General features: G+C 37.1%; 1 protein-coding gene across 4 annotated transcripts in view; it reads right to left on the bottom strand.

Moving 5' to 3' along the window:
• Window positions 1-580: 580 nt before the first annotated feature.
• The window catches only part of PRRX1 (paired related homeobox 1), a 75923-nt gene continuing 58734 nt past the window's right edge, over window positions 581-17769 (bottom strand). For 2 of the 4 annotated variants that reach the window (XM_050784104.1, XM_050784073.1), the window contains 2 exons: window positions 13447-13628; window positions 581-3933 (listed from right to left, as the gene is read on the bottom strand). In XM_050784104.1, the coding sequence (XP_050640061.1) occupies window positions 3795-3933; window positions 13447-13628 (321 nt within the window). In that variant the 3' untranslated portion in view covers window positions 581-3794. The other 2 variants (XM_050784093.1, XM_050784082.1) reach the window with 2 other exon arrangements.

Below are 17769 nucleotides of genomic sequence, written 5' to 3' on the forward strand. Positions count from 1 at the left end.
AAAAGCCTTCAGTGGATCTCTGTGGCCTGAGGAAAAGTCCAAACATATTTGACGTGTAGTACCCTGCAAGATTAAGCCTCAACTTGCATCTCTAGTATCTTCCATTCAACTTTAAAATTAACTCTCCATCTCATTCCGGCCCATCTTGCCATATATCTTTGAACACAAATTCCTCATTCCTATATCCCTGCCTTCACTCCTACTTCTCCACACCCTCATTTGAAAAGCCATCACCTGTTTCTCACCTGTACAGATCCTTACTGGACGGTATTGTGAATGTTAAAGGTACTGATTTTAATAATGCTAAACTCTCATAAAAGTTCCACTCTATTCTCATCTATTATAATAGTTGTGTCCCCTCTTCTTCCTACTGTTGTCTTTGTTTCTGAGGAAAAATAGATTATTTTCCTGTTTTATAGAAAATAATATCACACTCGGATATAGTTCTCTTGTCTATGAGCCCTTCTTACCTTCACTCTTCTGCATGTAATCTCAGATTCTAGCAGATCTGTGTTTTCGAAGTTCAAAGAGAAGAGAATCAGCAGGCTCAAGTGTATATAGCAAAAGACATGGTAGTGTCCTTTCTTTTTATTGAAAAGAAATCATTTCTATTCTAGCGCAAACAATGTATATTTTACAACATAAAGCAAGATATAATTTACATATTACATTTCTTATGAGATCTTTATACCCTAAATGTCATTCCCTTTTCTATTAAGTCACCTCTTCTGGTTTAATTTAACCTGCCAAGTATACCCTACAAATCAGCATCTTGTTTGGAGGGAGATTGAGGACACAGGCAGATAGTTCCTATGTATTCACCTGTATCTGGTATCTGGAGTATCACGATGGTGAAGAACAGAGATGTGTCTTGACGTTTGTGGCCCTGAGGCCCTCAACTGACAACTGGCTTAAGATCCAGAAGGTTTCTTTTCCAAATCACATACCAAACTTGTATTTTAAAAAATTGATAGTAAATGAACAAAATTGAGAGCTTGTACAACATGTGTACTTCTTGATCAAGTGCTTAGATAATACATGCTTATGGTGTTGGTTCACTGGCAGTGAATGTTTCTTTGGCTGACCAGCACCAGTTACTCTAAGATATTCCCAGACATTGCTTGCCTGAGACATTGGATAAAACCACCCAATTTCACCGATCATTTGGGTTTGTGGGTTCCGGCTTTGCTGTTTGCCACTGGAAATGGATGTCTGAATCAAAATTTCAAATGATTTTGTTTCACATGTCCCTCTATCTAAGGTTTTTCCCTTCTCAATAAAACCTTTTCATGTATGATTTCTGTTCCCTCCCTATAATTCAAATCTTCTTAGCCATTCTCTCCAAACTCCAAACCTCCAAAGTTCATCAATTTCTTGGATTATACTCATTTCACTTAGAATGTGTCAGTCTGTTGGGATGTACTGTTCCTTCAAAACTTGAAAATCCACAGCAACTAGTGGGACAAAAGGATGAATGGAGGAGCTCTTCAGGAAGCAAGTAATGCATGCTGTTCAGCAAGCCTACACGAACCATTCAGTAAGAAATACTTTAATAGGGGGTTAAAAGAAGAAGGAATCAATTGGTGAAAGCAAAATGTATATGATGAGCTTCATTATTATTTAAAGAACTACAGAATCAACATTTGAAATACAATTTCAGATTGGTGGCTGTTAGACTGAAATAACATCACCATTAGCTCAATCTGATATGCCAAGGGAAATACAAATGTGTGCTAAAAGTGCATCTTAAACCCAAAAATCCTTGCCTGTCACTCAGACTACAAAGTTGCCATATTTGACCAAAATTGATCCAAAGTTTTTTAATCACTCACAACTAGAAATTATTAGAACTAAGCTGGTCAGGATGAAAATATAAATTAAAAAAAAATTCTGTTCTATGTGTCTTAAATTATTCTTTGGTCAAATGATGTGATTTTTGAGAGATCTGAAAATATAAACCTATTTCTCATTTCCAAATACAAGGTTATAAGTATGTACAGCAAGGTAGCATTTTCTTACTAGAAAACAAGGCTTTCAGGTACCGTATCATTCCATTAACACTGTACACTTTTATAGTCCCTTTCCTCCCATGGCTACAAAGTGCTGGACATACAGAGAATACAGGAAAGAATAAAGGAGCAAATGAATAGAGCCTCACAACACCCCTGTGAGGTAGGTAAGTATTGTTAATCCCATTTTACAAATGGGTAAACTGAGGCACAGCATAGTAATGTAGTTGATCAAGTCCACCTGGCAAGTTACAAAAGCATGGCTGGGAACAAAGAAAAAGAAATGAAAGATCAGTCCTGGCTCCCAGCCCTAGACACTAAACTTTATTTCAAAATATTAAAAAATAAAAATAGCCCACAATTGCCTTTTAAATGTTGGAATTTAGAAAAACCTTTAGGTATTCCTCTTAAACATGTGTCTTTCATATTCCTGCTGAGTGAAGAAAGGGTAGATGACTAAATGGTTTTCCCTCCTCTCTCTAACTGCAATTCCCATGATAGATCAGATGTATCAGCATTTCACCAGAGCTCAGGCTCCAAACTCAAGGACATTTTTTATAGCCTCAAATAGTTTCTAATCCATTTAAAGTCCTAATGTGAAAATGAGACCTGTTTTAAAACAGCTGCTCTATCAATTATTCTGTGGCTTTAATGAAAATTTTGTGTAGAAAAAGAAAAGCAGCAAGATCCCTAATTAATGTCTCATCACTATAGAGATAAGAACAGTGGTGACGGTGTATAATTTGCTTTTTGTACTGTTTGGGAAATTGCAAACTGAAGCTTGCAATATTATATATATATATATGAAATATATATATAAATATATAAATATATACAGTATATATATAACTGTGCATCTCACTATCCTTAAGGCACGAAAGAGATGTGGGCATGCCTTTTACGACTCACTCTTAGTGTTACTAGAGAAATTTCTCTTCCTCTCTCAGGTGAAAAATATTTCTTCTACCAAATAGTCTGTGACAGCAAATCATTCAAAGACAACAAATATCTTTAAGATGATTGATTGATTGATTGATTGATTGATTGCATATGGTGAGGGGTGGTGGTGATAGTGATATAATCTATAGCTTCAAGCTTAAATCTATAGCTTAGATGTACACCTTAGTGCTTAGAATTAGCCAGACACAGCCAATTACATTGGATCTGACAGTCCAGTGACCAGATGTGCACAACTGTTTTTTCAGAGGCTGATGGAAAAACCTTACCATGACCAACAAAGATGGAGACAATGAGAAAGGGAATTATGTCTGTCTGGCACAGATTCTTCAGAAAGACTTTGGCTTTTCAAAAGCTCCTAGAGCTTCTATCAAGAGAACTGGGAAGAGGACAGGGTAAGGCACTGAGGTTCAAACAAGTCAATGAGGAGAGTAGAGGCAATCATTCTGGATGTATATATGGTTTCTTTGGCTGCTGTAGTTTTTTAAAAAACTTCATACAATCATGGGGTTGGGTGGGCTGAACCTAGCTGAAGAAGCTTGGAGTATATTAAGCAAAGCATGAATAGAAAGAAAAACAAAATAAACACACACAGAAACAAGTGGTGGTGGTATCCCAGAGGGAGGAGGAACATTTGTTAACTAATTTTCATTTTGCTCCTCTCCTGCTTTTCTCTGCCATGGTCCCAATATTTTAGTTCTGTTTTTTGTTTTTTGTTTGTTTGTTTGTAATTTACTTTTCTCCCCCAGCAGATGAAGAAATAACAGAGCGGGATAGGTGTCTTATGGTTTTTGATTTCTTCTTAGGCCTGTTTAATAATTTTTTTCCTCAGTTGACTGTTGGCACCTGGTTCCTCTGTAAACTATATTCCTTGGCCTTCAGTCTCAGGTTGGCAATGCTGTTGGCCATGTTGATGCCCTGTGCAGGGCTATTGTTGGCACATGTGGCAGAATAAGTAGCCATGGCGCTGTAGGGACAAAGGAGAGAGCAGGGAGAATAACAGGCGTTAGTTTCACAAAGCTGCAAGTCCGTGCCCCAGATGGAGGTACTCTCAGCATGGGGGCAGGCAGGGGCAATGGCTTGGACTAGATGACCTCTAGGGTCCCTTACAGCCCCAGCTTTCCATCCGTCTAAGGTACTTAGAGAAGAGTGGTCATGTTTTGAAGAGCAGGAGAGAGTGGTGTAGAGTGAGGAAAGGGAGGGAGAAGTATTTGTTGTGGTGGATACAGTGAGTAATGATTTATTTCTGGGGTAGGAGAAGAAAGTTGCTCAAGTTGAATAGCAGGTGTTTCATCAGCTGACTAATTAGAACAGTATTTAATCTCTCGTCCTGCCTACCTCCCCAGCCTGTGGGAGCAGTGAGGAATAGAAACAAGCTTTTGAAAATAAACTAAAGGGAATTTTGCTCCTTCACTCTAGATAACTGACCTTAATTCCAACACATTTTAGATAATAAATACCATAATAAATAATGTGCCTGGAGAACCAGTTAAACATCCTGACATAAGTTCTCTGCCATTCTTAATTTACTGGTTGATAGTACCAAGCATTGCTGAATCAAGAGTTTACTAACCCACTGGCCTTGATTTTAAAAACTCCTCAAAAGAACTTGAATAGCACACACTGCCTTTTGGGTCAGTTATTTTGAAAATGTTTAAATCTACTAGATAAACTATCAAAGTCTCCATTTTCAGCATTCTTGACTTCAGAGGTAACTGTTTCTCACTGTCTTTATTGCTGAGAAAAATCTGAAGTTGTTTTTCGTTGTCAGAGATTACAATGAGGACCTAAGAACACTGGTAAGCAGAAATTTGTCGTTGGCGGGTTTCTGTTCATTGCATCCATGAATCTCTATTAAAGGAAAAAGAAATGGTTTCATAGACTTAATAGTAAATTACTCTTTCTACTAAATAGTTAAAAGGATATGCATTTTAATTAAATAAAAATGTTTTTAGTTGCTTCTAAGATTAGTAAAATCTTTCAACTCAGGGCTGGAATGAGATAGACTTATAAATGGAATGACATGTGCTCTTCTGTTGCCTACATTCCAATGGAATTTTGTCAGCCACATAAAAGTTTGTGGTTCTGCGGATCAAGTGACAAGATCAGAAAGAGAGAAAAGTAAAGCTACTCCACAAATAGAACGCAAGTCATTGATTCTTATTTGGGACACACAGAGTCAAAACTCATAATAACCTATTTCAGCTCAGTTACTAATAATTAACTCAAAAAAATTAAGAAATATAATGAGTCCCAGATCACTAGGTATTTCCAGAAATATACATCTTTAATTTAAAATCTTTATAGCCCTGGTTAAATGTATGGGTGACTCTGTGTGTGTGTGTGTGCACACAGCTAGACAAAGCTATGTTCTATTATAGCACACTAAACTTTTGCTTTTAGCACTCGATTCAAGTTTAGTTAATAATTTGTTTAGTATCTATCACTGTTTCAACTATAAGCTCCATAGATTAGACATCACATCTGCCTTGTTCACACTGTTTCCTCAGGTAGAAATGACACCATATCTAGTACTATGTGTTCAATGAATAAACAGATAACTAAGAAATATCTAGATATAGTATAATTAAATTGATTCCTGCTCGATGTCATTGGTTTCTGTCATTCTGCTGTGAGCAATGATTTCTAAAAACAAAATATATCTTACCAATATGCTTTTATTCACAGGAACTGGTCCTTACTGCCAATTTTACTATCTTAATAGAAAGAGCAAAGTCAGTAGGTAATGACAAAAGTAGAAGCTGATCGCTGTGTATACTTGGACCCATCAAAAAATATCTTTCACAATAAAAACTGAACAAGTTATTAGTATAGTTAGACTATCACTTCTACCACTACCTATCAAGGGATAGAAGCAGAAGAGTTCCCAGTTAAGGTAGGTTTAAATTAGAAGTGAGATAAATGACCGGAACAATACACTAAAGTGGGACAAGTTTTTTTAAGAATATACCAAGAAATGTCACTTATTTTCAAAACTCATATACGTATTATCATTTAGTTCACGGTTCCACTCAAGACCTTACCATAAATGTATGTAAACCCACAAAACCTATATTCAAAAAATTTCTAGGATATGCCAAGAATCCAAAGATCTAAGTATCTGAGAAAAAAAAAAAAAAGACTATTGAATTTGGGAAATGTACCTAAGTCATAGATTATTATAAAATCAACCAAGTCAACCTTTCATAATCAGGTTTCTGTGACAGAATTAAGCCCTAAAGATGATGCACAGTTAGTATAATTTTAAACACATAGAAGAGAACCTGGAATTAGGAGTTGCCTGTATTATTTGCTAAGTATTGAGAAGAAATTTTGATGGCTTCTGAAAACAGAAAGTAAAACTTCACGAGAGAGGATAAAGAAAAATTTTCTGATGCTAAATTGTAGATTGTCATAGAATATTGTGCTTTAAGTACTTGGTCTAATTTTCTGAGAGATGTGTTTTTTGAGATTCTGAACAAGCAAAGTCCTATTTAACAGAAATTTGCCCTTTCTTAGATATCAAAGTTGTGTTCCATCTCTTTAGCCAAAAAGGGAGATTAGAACCTTGGGGAGATTATTTTAGTTTACTGAAGATGCTATTGCTATTTCCCAGAAATGTCTCCTATAATAATGATTACGAGTTGTCTATTTGCATAACCATTTTTATTGTAGTGATTTCATAGTCAACTAGCTTTACCACCTGATATTCTAGTCTGAGGACTTAGTAGGGTCACACATTACTTGGAAATATTGAGTTTCTCTCTCAAATGTAAGCAAGACAGTGATATCCCAAATGAGATGAATGTTAATGCACTTTCTATCTCAAAAACAAATTAATGGGATTCAGATCATCTATTGCACAGGAGATTGGGTATTTACTGGGACATTTCTCACATAAATTGCAGCCTGCTTTTCCACAGTAAAGAACAGTGCCCTTGTCTGATTATACAGTGACGTTGTATAAGAACACCAGCAGAGGCAAGTCTGTGACAATGTCTTATAGGTATCCCTCAAATTAGTGGAGCATGAGGATTAAAAAGCAGTTGTTTTTAATGAATGAATTTTGCAGCTCCCTAGGAGCTTGATAGGTGATAACATTTTCACTTGATAAATGCATAGGAAATGTATAAACTTTCAAAATTGATTTAACTTGTTCAAGCATTCCATAGCCATAAGAAGTAGGATAAAAGAACCAAAGCCATCTTAATTCACAGCCTCTTAAAAATTTTTAGAATATGTAATCCTACAAATATGGATTCCAATAATATTTTGTAAACATACTAAATAATTGCAAGTCTGTTTTCCAGTAATTTGACATGGATCTAGCTTCTCAATTTAAGCTAAGGGTGCAATATAGCAAGCAGTGAGCAGTCCTTGGATTTACCCGTGAAAAGCAAAACTTCTTATTACAAGTCAGAAAAGACAGAATTAGTGAGTGAGTCCTCTGAGAGCAGCTTAGTCATTCTTCAAAAATGGCATTAGAAGTAAGATGGAGAGGACCTGCCTCCTAAAGTGTCAACAGATGCAAGACAGTCTTGAGTGGCTGCCAATATGAAATTGTTTGTGACCATCTGCTTTCCATGTCATGGAAACTTCTGAAGTTCTGCTTTAGGAAAAGAAAGAGAACCCTAAAGTGTTTTCTTAAAAGTCCAATGAGGGTAATTAACTGTTTTCAACCAATTTATAGAGCCATTCAGAGCATGTAAAATGACCAGTCCTTCCTATACAGGATTAAGCTTGCTCGGATCAAATGGTGAGATTGAAACTAAGTGATTTGTACAGATTAAGCACATGACAACAACCAAAAGCCTGCTTAACAACAACCAGAGATCCTGCCTGTTGGTCTTGCCTTCTAAGCAAAATCCATTTATTCTTGGAAGCAGGGTACAGACATAAGTTCTGGGACTGAGTTTTTAGGTTTTGGCTAAAGCCCCATTTTTAGTTAGTTATAGTTAAGTTCTTTGTGTCAGTGACCAAGAAACCACACTACTGAATAAAGTGCACTGAGGAATTAGAGATTAATAATAAATGCTTGCACCACATCTGTTGATTTAGCTAGTCTGCACTGAGACTTACACGGAGTTGACACATTTAAATCAGCTTCAAATGTTTGCATTTCCTTATTTGGAGATTCCTAACAGATGCAGCACAGCCATAGATAGCAGAATGCTAATCACTAGCAGGGTTGGAGGACTGTTTTCACTGGGGACAAATCATTTTTTATCACTTCAACCTACCCTGAAAGTTGTGAGGAAAAAAGAAAAATGTTAAAATGACTGCCAGAAAATACTATTCGTAGTACGATTTTAAAGCCAGGATACTTACGGACAACTGCCCCTCTGCTTTCTAAAAACCTATAGTGTTGAGTCCCACAAATCACAAAACAATTGCTAGCTTGGGAAAAAAATAATACCTGACTCTGTTTTCAACTCTTTGTTTTCTATGTGGCCCTTTGAACAAATGATGACGTTTACAATTTCACCCTAAAGACAAATCTGTCAGCCAAGAAGTCTATGAGTTTTCCTGAAATCTTGGGTTTCACCAGCTCAGGATTTTTTCAAAGACTGTAGGGGTTATGGTGTCCAAGATTGTGATGCATAGAAGTTGCAGAAAGTCTCTGGTTTGTTCTTTTGTCAGTGCAAGTACAACAGAGGCATACTTGCCTCACCTGATAAAATGTAATACCAGTTTTCCTAGGGAAATTTACTTTTAAAAAGAGATCTGGTACATTCTTTGGAAAGGGATCTTTTGTGATTTAAATAACTAACTTCTGTTTCTAACTTATGTTTTGAAATTCAGAAGTTGATTTTCTAAGATATATATTTATCTCTTAAAGTGAACACACTTGCACATTTCATTGGTAAGCTTTCAGTTTGTACTATATATTCAGTGATCTTTCTGCTATTTTTAACTTTTCATTTTAGAAATGCTTTTATATATAAAGCCTCTTATATCTTTCTATTGTTGCAAGACTTTTTTTGACGTGCACATTGCTTATCAGTAGGTTCCAGACACCCCTGTGAAATAAGCAATAGGGAAACTATTGCTAGCTTCATGTTAGATACAAAGCTATATAAGAGAGCAATGATCTGACTGGCCTGAGGAGCAGCAGAAGCCAGGACAAGAAAATAATTCTTCCGAACCCTGTCCGGTAACCTACAAAGTCTCACTGTTCAAAGTGTGCACCAAGTGTCAGCAGCATCAGCATCACCTAGAAGCAAGTTAGAGATACAGAATCCAAGCTCCACCCTGGACTTCGTGAATCAGAGTTTGCACGGTCACGTGATCCCAGATGTTTCCCGCGCACAGCAATCTCTGAAGAGCCCTGCTTTAGACTAGTATCACCCTACCATTCATTTCGTGGACATGCTTTCTTGTAGCTCTGGTTCCCAATAGTATTCCTCACTTGAGGACTTCACTGCTGAAATTTCTAGAACTGCAACCCCCACTTTCTTAAACACTCTGAATTCCCACTTAAACCCTACCCCAAGCAGCCGCCCTCTTCCCCCTCTGACAAGTTACCTTTTCAGTGTCTTCCGTTAGAATCCGTTATGAAGCCCCTCGTGTAAACAACATCTTGGGAGGGACGAGGATCTATTTTTGAAAGTGTGAAAGGGAGAAATAAGCCAAATGCGTTCAGCAGATGTCAGGCAGCACCATGACCATGATCAAATGAGGGGAGGAGAAGGATGGGGAGGGAAGCTGTGGACGAGGATAGCTGGCCTCTCTTTCACTGATCACTAGCTTTCTTTTAAGCCCAGGCTTCCCTCTGGAAACAGCACTTCAGGTCAATAATGCAGAACCAGGCCATTCACTACCCACTTCACCTAGGAAAGGATGTCTCTGGGAAAATGTTTCTTGGCTACTTCATTTCAAATAACAGTCAAAAGTTCAGGACTTGGTTGGTCACTGCTACCCAAGAAGCAAAGCACTGCAAGATTAGTGAGTCTGAATAATTTTGGTGCTTGTGTGTGCTTTCATTCTTACAAGTTGCCTAAGAAAAATAGCTCTGAGTTAAGCAATGGGTGTGTGTGCCAAAAACAAGCTTCCTTTAACTGGCCACGGATGGATAAAGAAGACACCTGCCAGGACAACAGTGTCCGTGTTAGGGAATGCTTTGTCCCTCTGGTGACTCAGTTGCCTGCCTAATGTCATCACCTCTAACATGCTCAATCAAGGGAATGAGTGAGGTCATGACGTGCTATAATTAGAGCAAACTATATGTCCTAGGGACAATCCTGGCTTATACCTGTTGTCCTAGTATAATTATTAATAGCGTTCCCCTTTCACTCTAAAAAATGCCCCAGTTTGAACAATAAATTACACTTCTATCACTCTGGATGTAAAAGACACCCAGAAAAAAATATGTTGGCTATTTTCCAACCCAAAATTCTGACCATATGCAAATAACTGCTTTTATGCCTTGGTTTTCTCCTTTCTTTTTTCAGGGGATAACTGTGGAAGTCAACAAACTATCCTTTCTGGTAAAACTGTCTGCTCACTGTCTCTGGCTTGTATGACCAAGCCACATCTATCAGTCCATTGGGATGCCCACACCCCACGGAATGTGGACCTCAGCCGCAGGCATGCCTCACTGATCTGAGATAGCTCTTGAATAAAAAGGGGATTTTAGATAGTTTTCCAATCTTATACTTTTTTACTACTTTCGATACAATGCAAGGTTTAATTTGAATGAGAGTACAGTCGTGTGGCTTAACATGTTGGATAAAAACAGGGATCACAAGCATTAGTTCTAGTTCTGCTTGCTGAAGACTTAAATTTGGGCAAGTGTTTAGTCTCTTCTTTGGAGCAGAGCAAGACAGAGCTATCACACAGGAGTGTTCCAAGAATTAACCAAGAGAAATGCCTTTTAATGAGTGTCACATGTGAGATAACTAACTTGACATAATAGTATCAACAAGAACAGTGAGTTAATTTTTCATAACACAAAAGGTCTATCATTTCCTTTGCTTTGGATCACTTGGTTTTCTTTTTTATTTCCTTAACAATATTTCCTATCAAGCTTCAAAGTGTGAAATCATAACATAGTTTGGTTCTAAACATAGCAGAAACTTCTCCAAATAACAGAATAGCTTTTTGCTACTTTTAGAAATTAACCAAAATATAAACACTTCAGTCAACATTGGATCAAAAACATTATTATTGATTAGATTACTGTTTTAACATCACTTTTCTACTTATATTTGAAGAATAATTTATTCTTCATACAGAATATGAACATTTTATGATTTTTTAATTAATTTTTACAAATTCAATTTCTAAGAGAGAAATGATATAAAAGCATACCATGAAATGAGTAAAACGTACTAGGTTATATGATTTTAAGTGAAAAGAGAAGAATACAAAATAATATATACACTAAGGCTACACCTATATAAAATATTGAACTCTAATCACAAAAATGAACATACTAGTTATGTCAAGATGGTGAATTATGGATGTTTTTAAAAATGTATCCAGTATTTCTACATAATTCTTTCCATTAAAATAGAGTATTTCCAAAACAGGCACGCATAAATTGCCATGTTAATAATTTCAGTTAGATGTCCATATACTAAACACGTATGATGCAGACGCTGAGGCTCAAAGGGCTGAGGTCCAAGTAATATAACCCTATATTAATTCAGGAAGGATTTCATCCCCATTCATGCAGTGTGCTGTGTGAAGCCTCTCACTGGTAAGGACCATGTGGCAGCCATCTGGATTGTTTATTGCTGGTGTGAAAAATTCCTATGGAGGACCCAGACAGAAAAAGGAACAATACTTCCTGGTTGTGACCATATTCAAACCAGAGATCTTGAAGCATCAGGCTTTGAACCACACCCATTTTCCAAGTCATTTAGCATGTTCATGAACACACTAAATTTCTCTTATACCAATATTTATAAGAGAAATAAAGCAGACTTTCATTTATTTAAAATATTAGAGAATATGTGATTTTACAATGGTCTTCAAAAACTGTATTTTTAGTAAATCTTATAGGAGAAGAGTTTAAATTTAAAACAGGGCACACAGATATAACTAATGTTTCAAGATCAGCAAGGCACACCACATCTGAGTGCAACAGGGCCCAGAATAAGACTTTCCTAGACGGAGGGTCTCTATGTGCTAAGACCAAAAGAATTCAGGCTAATTTTATAACAGGGGATTAAAAGAAATTTCCAAATGCATTTACCATGTTTCTCTAAAGGAACTGATTTGGAACAGAAAGAAACTTTTAGATGAGGCTTTTTGCTTTGATTAAAGCTATGAACCTTTGAAAAACACTTGCATTTCAAAAATGTAGCATTTCATGTCAGGAATTCAACTTCATCTGAGACATAATCTCCTATATTTCATTTAAAACCTCTCCTTAAACCAATAATTAACCTTGACAATAAAAAGGTAAACAAAAGCATAATAAATGAATTTGTGAATAGTTCTGCCTCCACTGAAATCAGCCAGGGAGAACACGTAGGCTTGGCCTGGTTTCTCAGAGTACTCAGGTCTACTTTCAAAGAAAGGCACTCTAGACTAATCCAATGGGTTAGGCACTTGTGTCTCAGCTTCCCTTCTGGCAGCCTGTATTTTCTGAACAGCATAATAATTGGAGGTTAAAAACCTCTTTATGAGATTGAAATAGTACTCTGTTATTTGTTTCTTTAAAAATGTTCAACTTTTTAATATAAAAGTTTAGTGTAAATTATACATTCCTTTTTTATTTAAAAGAAACACACACACAAACACATGCAGACACACACAGACACACACACACACACACACACAAATACACACAAACTGATCCCCAGAGAAACCTTCAGACAAGTAGACAAGAATTAGCAATAGACTAGGAAGGCATTTGGCATTATAAGAAATTCACACCTACTAACAAAGAACCTTGGCCATGAAAGTGATCAGAATGAACTTGGGTTTTCCTTCCTTCTCTCTCTGTCATAGTCCCTCTCTGTCTCTCTCCTTCCTTCCTTCTTTCCTTTCTTTCTTCCTTCCTTCCTTCTTCTTTTTTTAAATTCAAAGTCAGTTTTACTGCAAAGTTTGCGTTTGGCCCTATACTTGGAGCTTTATAAGTTAAGTCCCTACATTTGCATAATACAAAGAATTTATCTTAAATTTGGAAACAGGGTAAAGTGTTGTTGCAGAATTGTTGCAAGAGGGACACTGGGCACAGCTTAATGATCTTTTCTTTTAAATTCTTCCTCATCTTTGAAACCTTTGCAAGAGTTCCTGAGTCCAAGAGGAGATTGCTGAGATAGCCTGCCCCTCTTACTTCTGCCCCAAACCCTGCTCCTGGGGCAGCTAATAATCTCCTGGGAAAATGTGGGGATGTCAGCAAGTTGAATGTCTCTGAAGAGATTAACCCAGTAAGAAATGTCGGTGAGCTGCACAAGCAGCTTGAAACATGACCGACCGCTGAGAAACAAGCGGAAGTGGAGCAAGGGAGAGTGGGCCAGTCATTCACCTGTACGGAGACGCCGTCCCCCAGGAGAGATAATCGGTGGGTCTCGGAGCAGGACGAGGTACGATGGGCTGCTCCACAGCAGTCACGTCTCCTGAGTAGGATTTGAGGAGGGAAGCATTTTTATTGGCTAGCATGGCTCTCTCATTCCTGCGGAACTTGGCTCTTCGGTTCTGAAACCACACCTGGAGGATTGTTAGGAGGCGAGAAGGCGTAAGGAAAGAGAGGAAAAACAAAGAAGAAGGGGTTACATGGATGAAATTCTGGTTGATTTTACTATATAATGCCTTCCCAAGGAAGATATAAGATGGCTATGGAATTCTCCTTAGAACAATAGAAACATGCCGTACGGCTTCCCTCATGAGGGCCATTCTTAAAGGTCCAGACTATTACAAGACCATGAAATTCTCCAGTAATCAGGTCTCCGGAGATGGGATCTGTGACTTACAGACAGGACAGCAAAATATGGGTTATAATCCCTGTTAAATTGTAATCAAGAAAAATCTCATTAGGCTTCTGCCACAGAAATAATGACTTTTCTAAAAGCTTTCTCAAAATTCTTCAAAATGTGAAAATGTCATCTGCTTTCATAACAATTATATTTTAAGAAAATTCCTCATCTCCCAAAAGTAGATGTTCCAACTAAGATTTAAGAAGGAAGTGTTTTATTTGGGAGGTGCAAGGAACACCATTTGGGGAGCAAGGAAGTAACAGAGAAGAAAAGGCAACCACTAAAGAGTGTGCTACTAAACCAGCTATCTCTGCGGTAGCTCAATCCTACAGAGATCCTGAAAACTAAGACTAATGTAGGACACACACTTCAGAGTTATCCCTCCTGGGGCTGACGGAGTTGGGTGTGTGTACACTGGATCCTGTCAGTCGTTGGATATTAATGTTCCAGCACTTCTGGAATGCTGAAGGCAGGGCAGTCTCCTGAAGTTCTAAAAGAAACTGCTGGCACAGAAATGCAGGCACTAAAAGTTGGAAGCTGACCAGACTGCACTTAATTGTAGAGTTCAAGGGAAATGGACAGCACAGACAGCATTTGCTACAGCTAATAATAAACCTATCATTTAATTTTATTTATTTTTATTTTATTTTACAAGTTCTAGGATACGTGTGCAGGATGTGCAGGTTTGCTACATAAGTCAAACTGTCTCTGTTTGCAGATGATATGATCCTGTATCTAGAAAACCCTATCGTTTCACCCCAAAAACTTCTTAAGCTGATAAGCAGCTTCAGCAAAGTCTCAGGGTGCAAAATCAGTGTGCAAAAATCACAAGTATTCCTATACATCTACAACAGAAAAGCAGAGAGTCATATCATGAATGAACTCCAATTCACAATTGCTACAATGAGAATAAAAAATCTGGGAATATAGCTCACAAGAGAAATAAAGCACCTCTCCAAGGAGAACTAAAAACCATTGCTCAAGGAAATCAGAGAGGACACAAACAAATGGAAAAACATTCCGTGCTCATGGATAGGAAGAATCAATATCACGAAAATGGCCATACGGCCAAAGTAATTTATAGATCTAATGCTATTTCCATTAAATTACCATTCACATTGTTCACAGAATTAGAAAAAACTACTTTAAACTTTATATAGAATGAAAAAAGCCCATATGGCCAAGACAATCCTAAGCAAAAAAAAACACAGCTGAAGGCATCACACTATCTGACTTCAAAATCTCCTAGAAGTCTACAGTAACCAAAACAGCATGGTATTAGTACAAAAGCACACACACAGACCAATGGAACAGAATAGAGAACTCAGAAAAGACTGTACACTTACAACCATCTGATATTCAACAAACCTGAAAAAAACAAGCTATGGGGAAAGGATTCCTTATTTAATAAATGGTGCTTGGAGAACTGGCTAGTCATATGCAGAAAATTGAAACTGGACCTCTTCATTACACCATATACAAAAATTAACTCAAGATAGATTAAAAACTTAAGTATAAAACCCCAAACTATAAAAACCCTAGAAGAAAATATAGGCAATATCATTCAGGACATAGACATAGGCAAAGAATTAATGATGAAAACGTCAAAAACAATTTCAACAAAAGCAAAAATTGACAAAAGGGATCTAATTAAAGAGCTTCTGCACAGAAAAATAAACTATCATCAGAGTGAACAGGCAACCTACAGAATGGGAGGAGATTTTTGTAATCTATCCATCTGACAACGGTCTAATATCCAGAATCTATAAGGAGCTTAAACAAATTTATAAGAAAAAAATAAACAATCCCATTAAAAAGTGGGCAAACAATATTGTTTGTTAAGTGTTACTAGGGCTAGGAACTTATATAAGCACACTACATACATTATTTCTAGTCAACATGACAATTTCACATATTAAGTTTTAATATTTCTATTTTACAGTTAGAAAGCAATTTCAATGAGATTAAATACAGTCATGCACCACATAATAATGTTTCAGTCAATCATGGACCTTGTATACGATGGTGGTCTCATTGAATTATAATAATTATAACTTAATTATATTATAATTAAATTTGATATGTTTAGATACACAAATACTTCCCATGGTATTACAATTGCCTACACTATTCAGTAGAGTAATATGCTGTACAGGCTTGTGACCTAAGGGCAACAAGCTATACCCTATAGCCTAGGTGTGCAGTCAGTTATACCATCTAGATTTGTGTAAGTAGACTCCATGATGTTTGCACAATGACAAAATCACCTAAAAATGCAGTCCTCAGAACAGACTCCCCATTATTAAGCATTATATGACTGTAATCTCTTGAAATTCACATAAATAATAAATGGCTGAGTTTCTGAACTCAAGGACATCCAATTCATGATCATACAACTCTTGTAGAGTGCTATGGAATTCTACTCATTCATTTACTCATTCAAGAAATCTTTATGGAGCTCCTGCTATGGTCCAGGCCCTGTACTAAATGCTGGAAAGAGAGAGATGAGAAACTTATGCTCTGCTTTTAAGCAGCTCACAACCTATTAAAGGAAGGCATGTAAATTTGAAAAACTGCAAAACAAGTATTTTAAATGCAATTATAGAAATGTATAACAAGGTATGGGAGAACAAAATTCTTTTTGTGGAGTGAGCAGTTGTACAGCTCGAGGGGACAACATACACATAAAATAACATGTGATCAGTTCCCTGTAGAACTGCGCAGCATGAAGGGCCTGGGTGGAAATTGGCCAAGGTGGAATCTGGACTTGGCTTCCCAGACTCCTGGCTCTTCTGTTTCTATTGTGCCTTCACATTGCTCTTAGAGCTATCATCTTAAATGTTAATATAATCACATTAGTGCCTTGTTTTATATCATCTACTGGCTCCCCATCAGTCACAGAATAAAATAAAAACTTCTTAACCGCAGAACTAAAGCTGTTCAGGAATTAGCTCTTTGTCCATCAATCCAGCCACAAGCCACATCACTCTAACCTCATACACTGGCCCTCTATGGCTCCAGCTCCTACCCTGTGTTCAAAATTACCTGTGGACTCCTAAATGTGTTAGGCTATTTCCCACCTAAAAATATTCACACCAGATATTTCCTTTGCCTATCATATTCTTTCCTGCTTTGTCCAGGTATCAAAGCCTACATATTTTTTTCGAAGTTCAGCTTTAACATTGAACATAACTTAAAAGTCATACTGGCTACACTACTTTCAAGATTTGTCCTGGGAGTTGTTTAATTTCTCTGCTCCTTTTTCTCCTAATCACTTGGAGATAATAATATCTACTTACAGGATAGTTTTGAGAGTTGGCCCAGAATTGGTGTCTAATAAATATAAATTCTCTCCCTTTTCCCCCAGGCAAATTAGATCATTCCTTCCTCTGCTCTATCACTAATTATTGTACATTCCACTGATGTAGGAATCACATTATGATATCATAAATGTATGGTTTGCACATCTATCTTCTCCACCCCGGTGCAAACATCCTTAAGGAGAGGGTCGGTGTCTTATTCATCCCCAGCAAACCAAAACTGGGTTCAAGAGCATAATATGTGCTTGATAAGTGTATGAGGAAAAAAAGAGGAAAAAGAAGAAAAAAATAAATTTTGCAAAGATGAATAAAACATGGCCTCCATCCAAGAGGCCTCCTCAGTCCTGTGGGGGAAGTTGGCCCAGATACAACTCAATATAATACATTTCATGTTATGATAAACGCCATAAATATAAAGAAGCCCGGAATCAGAAGGGGTTGGTTCAGACTGGAAAAAGGTAGGCTTTCATGGGGGAAGAGTAAAGCCATGGAGGGAGAACTCTGTCCTACTCATTTAGGAAACGTTCACAGCTCTAAAAGTCATTAAATCATAGC

The sequence above is a fragment of the Macaca thibetana genome, chromosome 1 (assembly GCF_024542745.1).
Source record: "Macaca thibetana thibetana isolate TM-01 chromosome 1, ASM2454274v1, whole genome shotgun sequence".
Taxonomy (NCBI): domain Eukaryota; kingdom Metazoa; phylum Chordata; class Mammalia; order Primates; family Cercopithecidae; genus Macaca; species Macaca thibetana.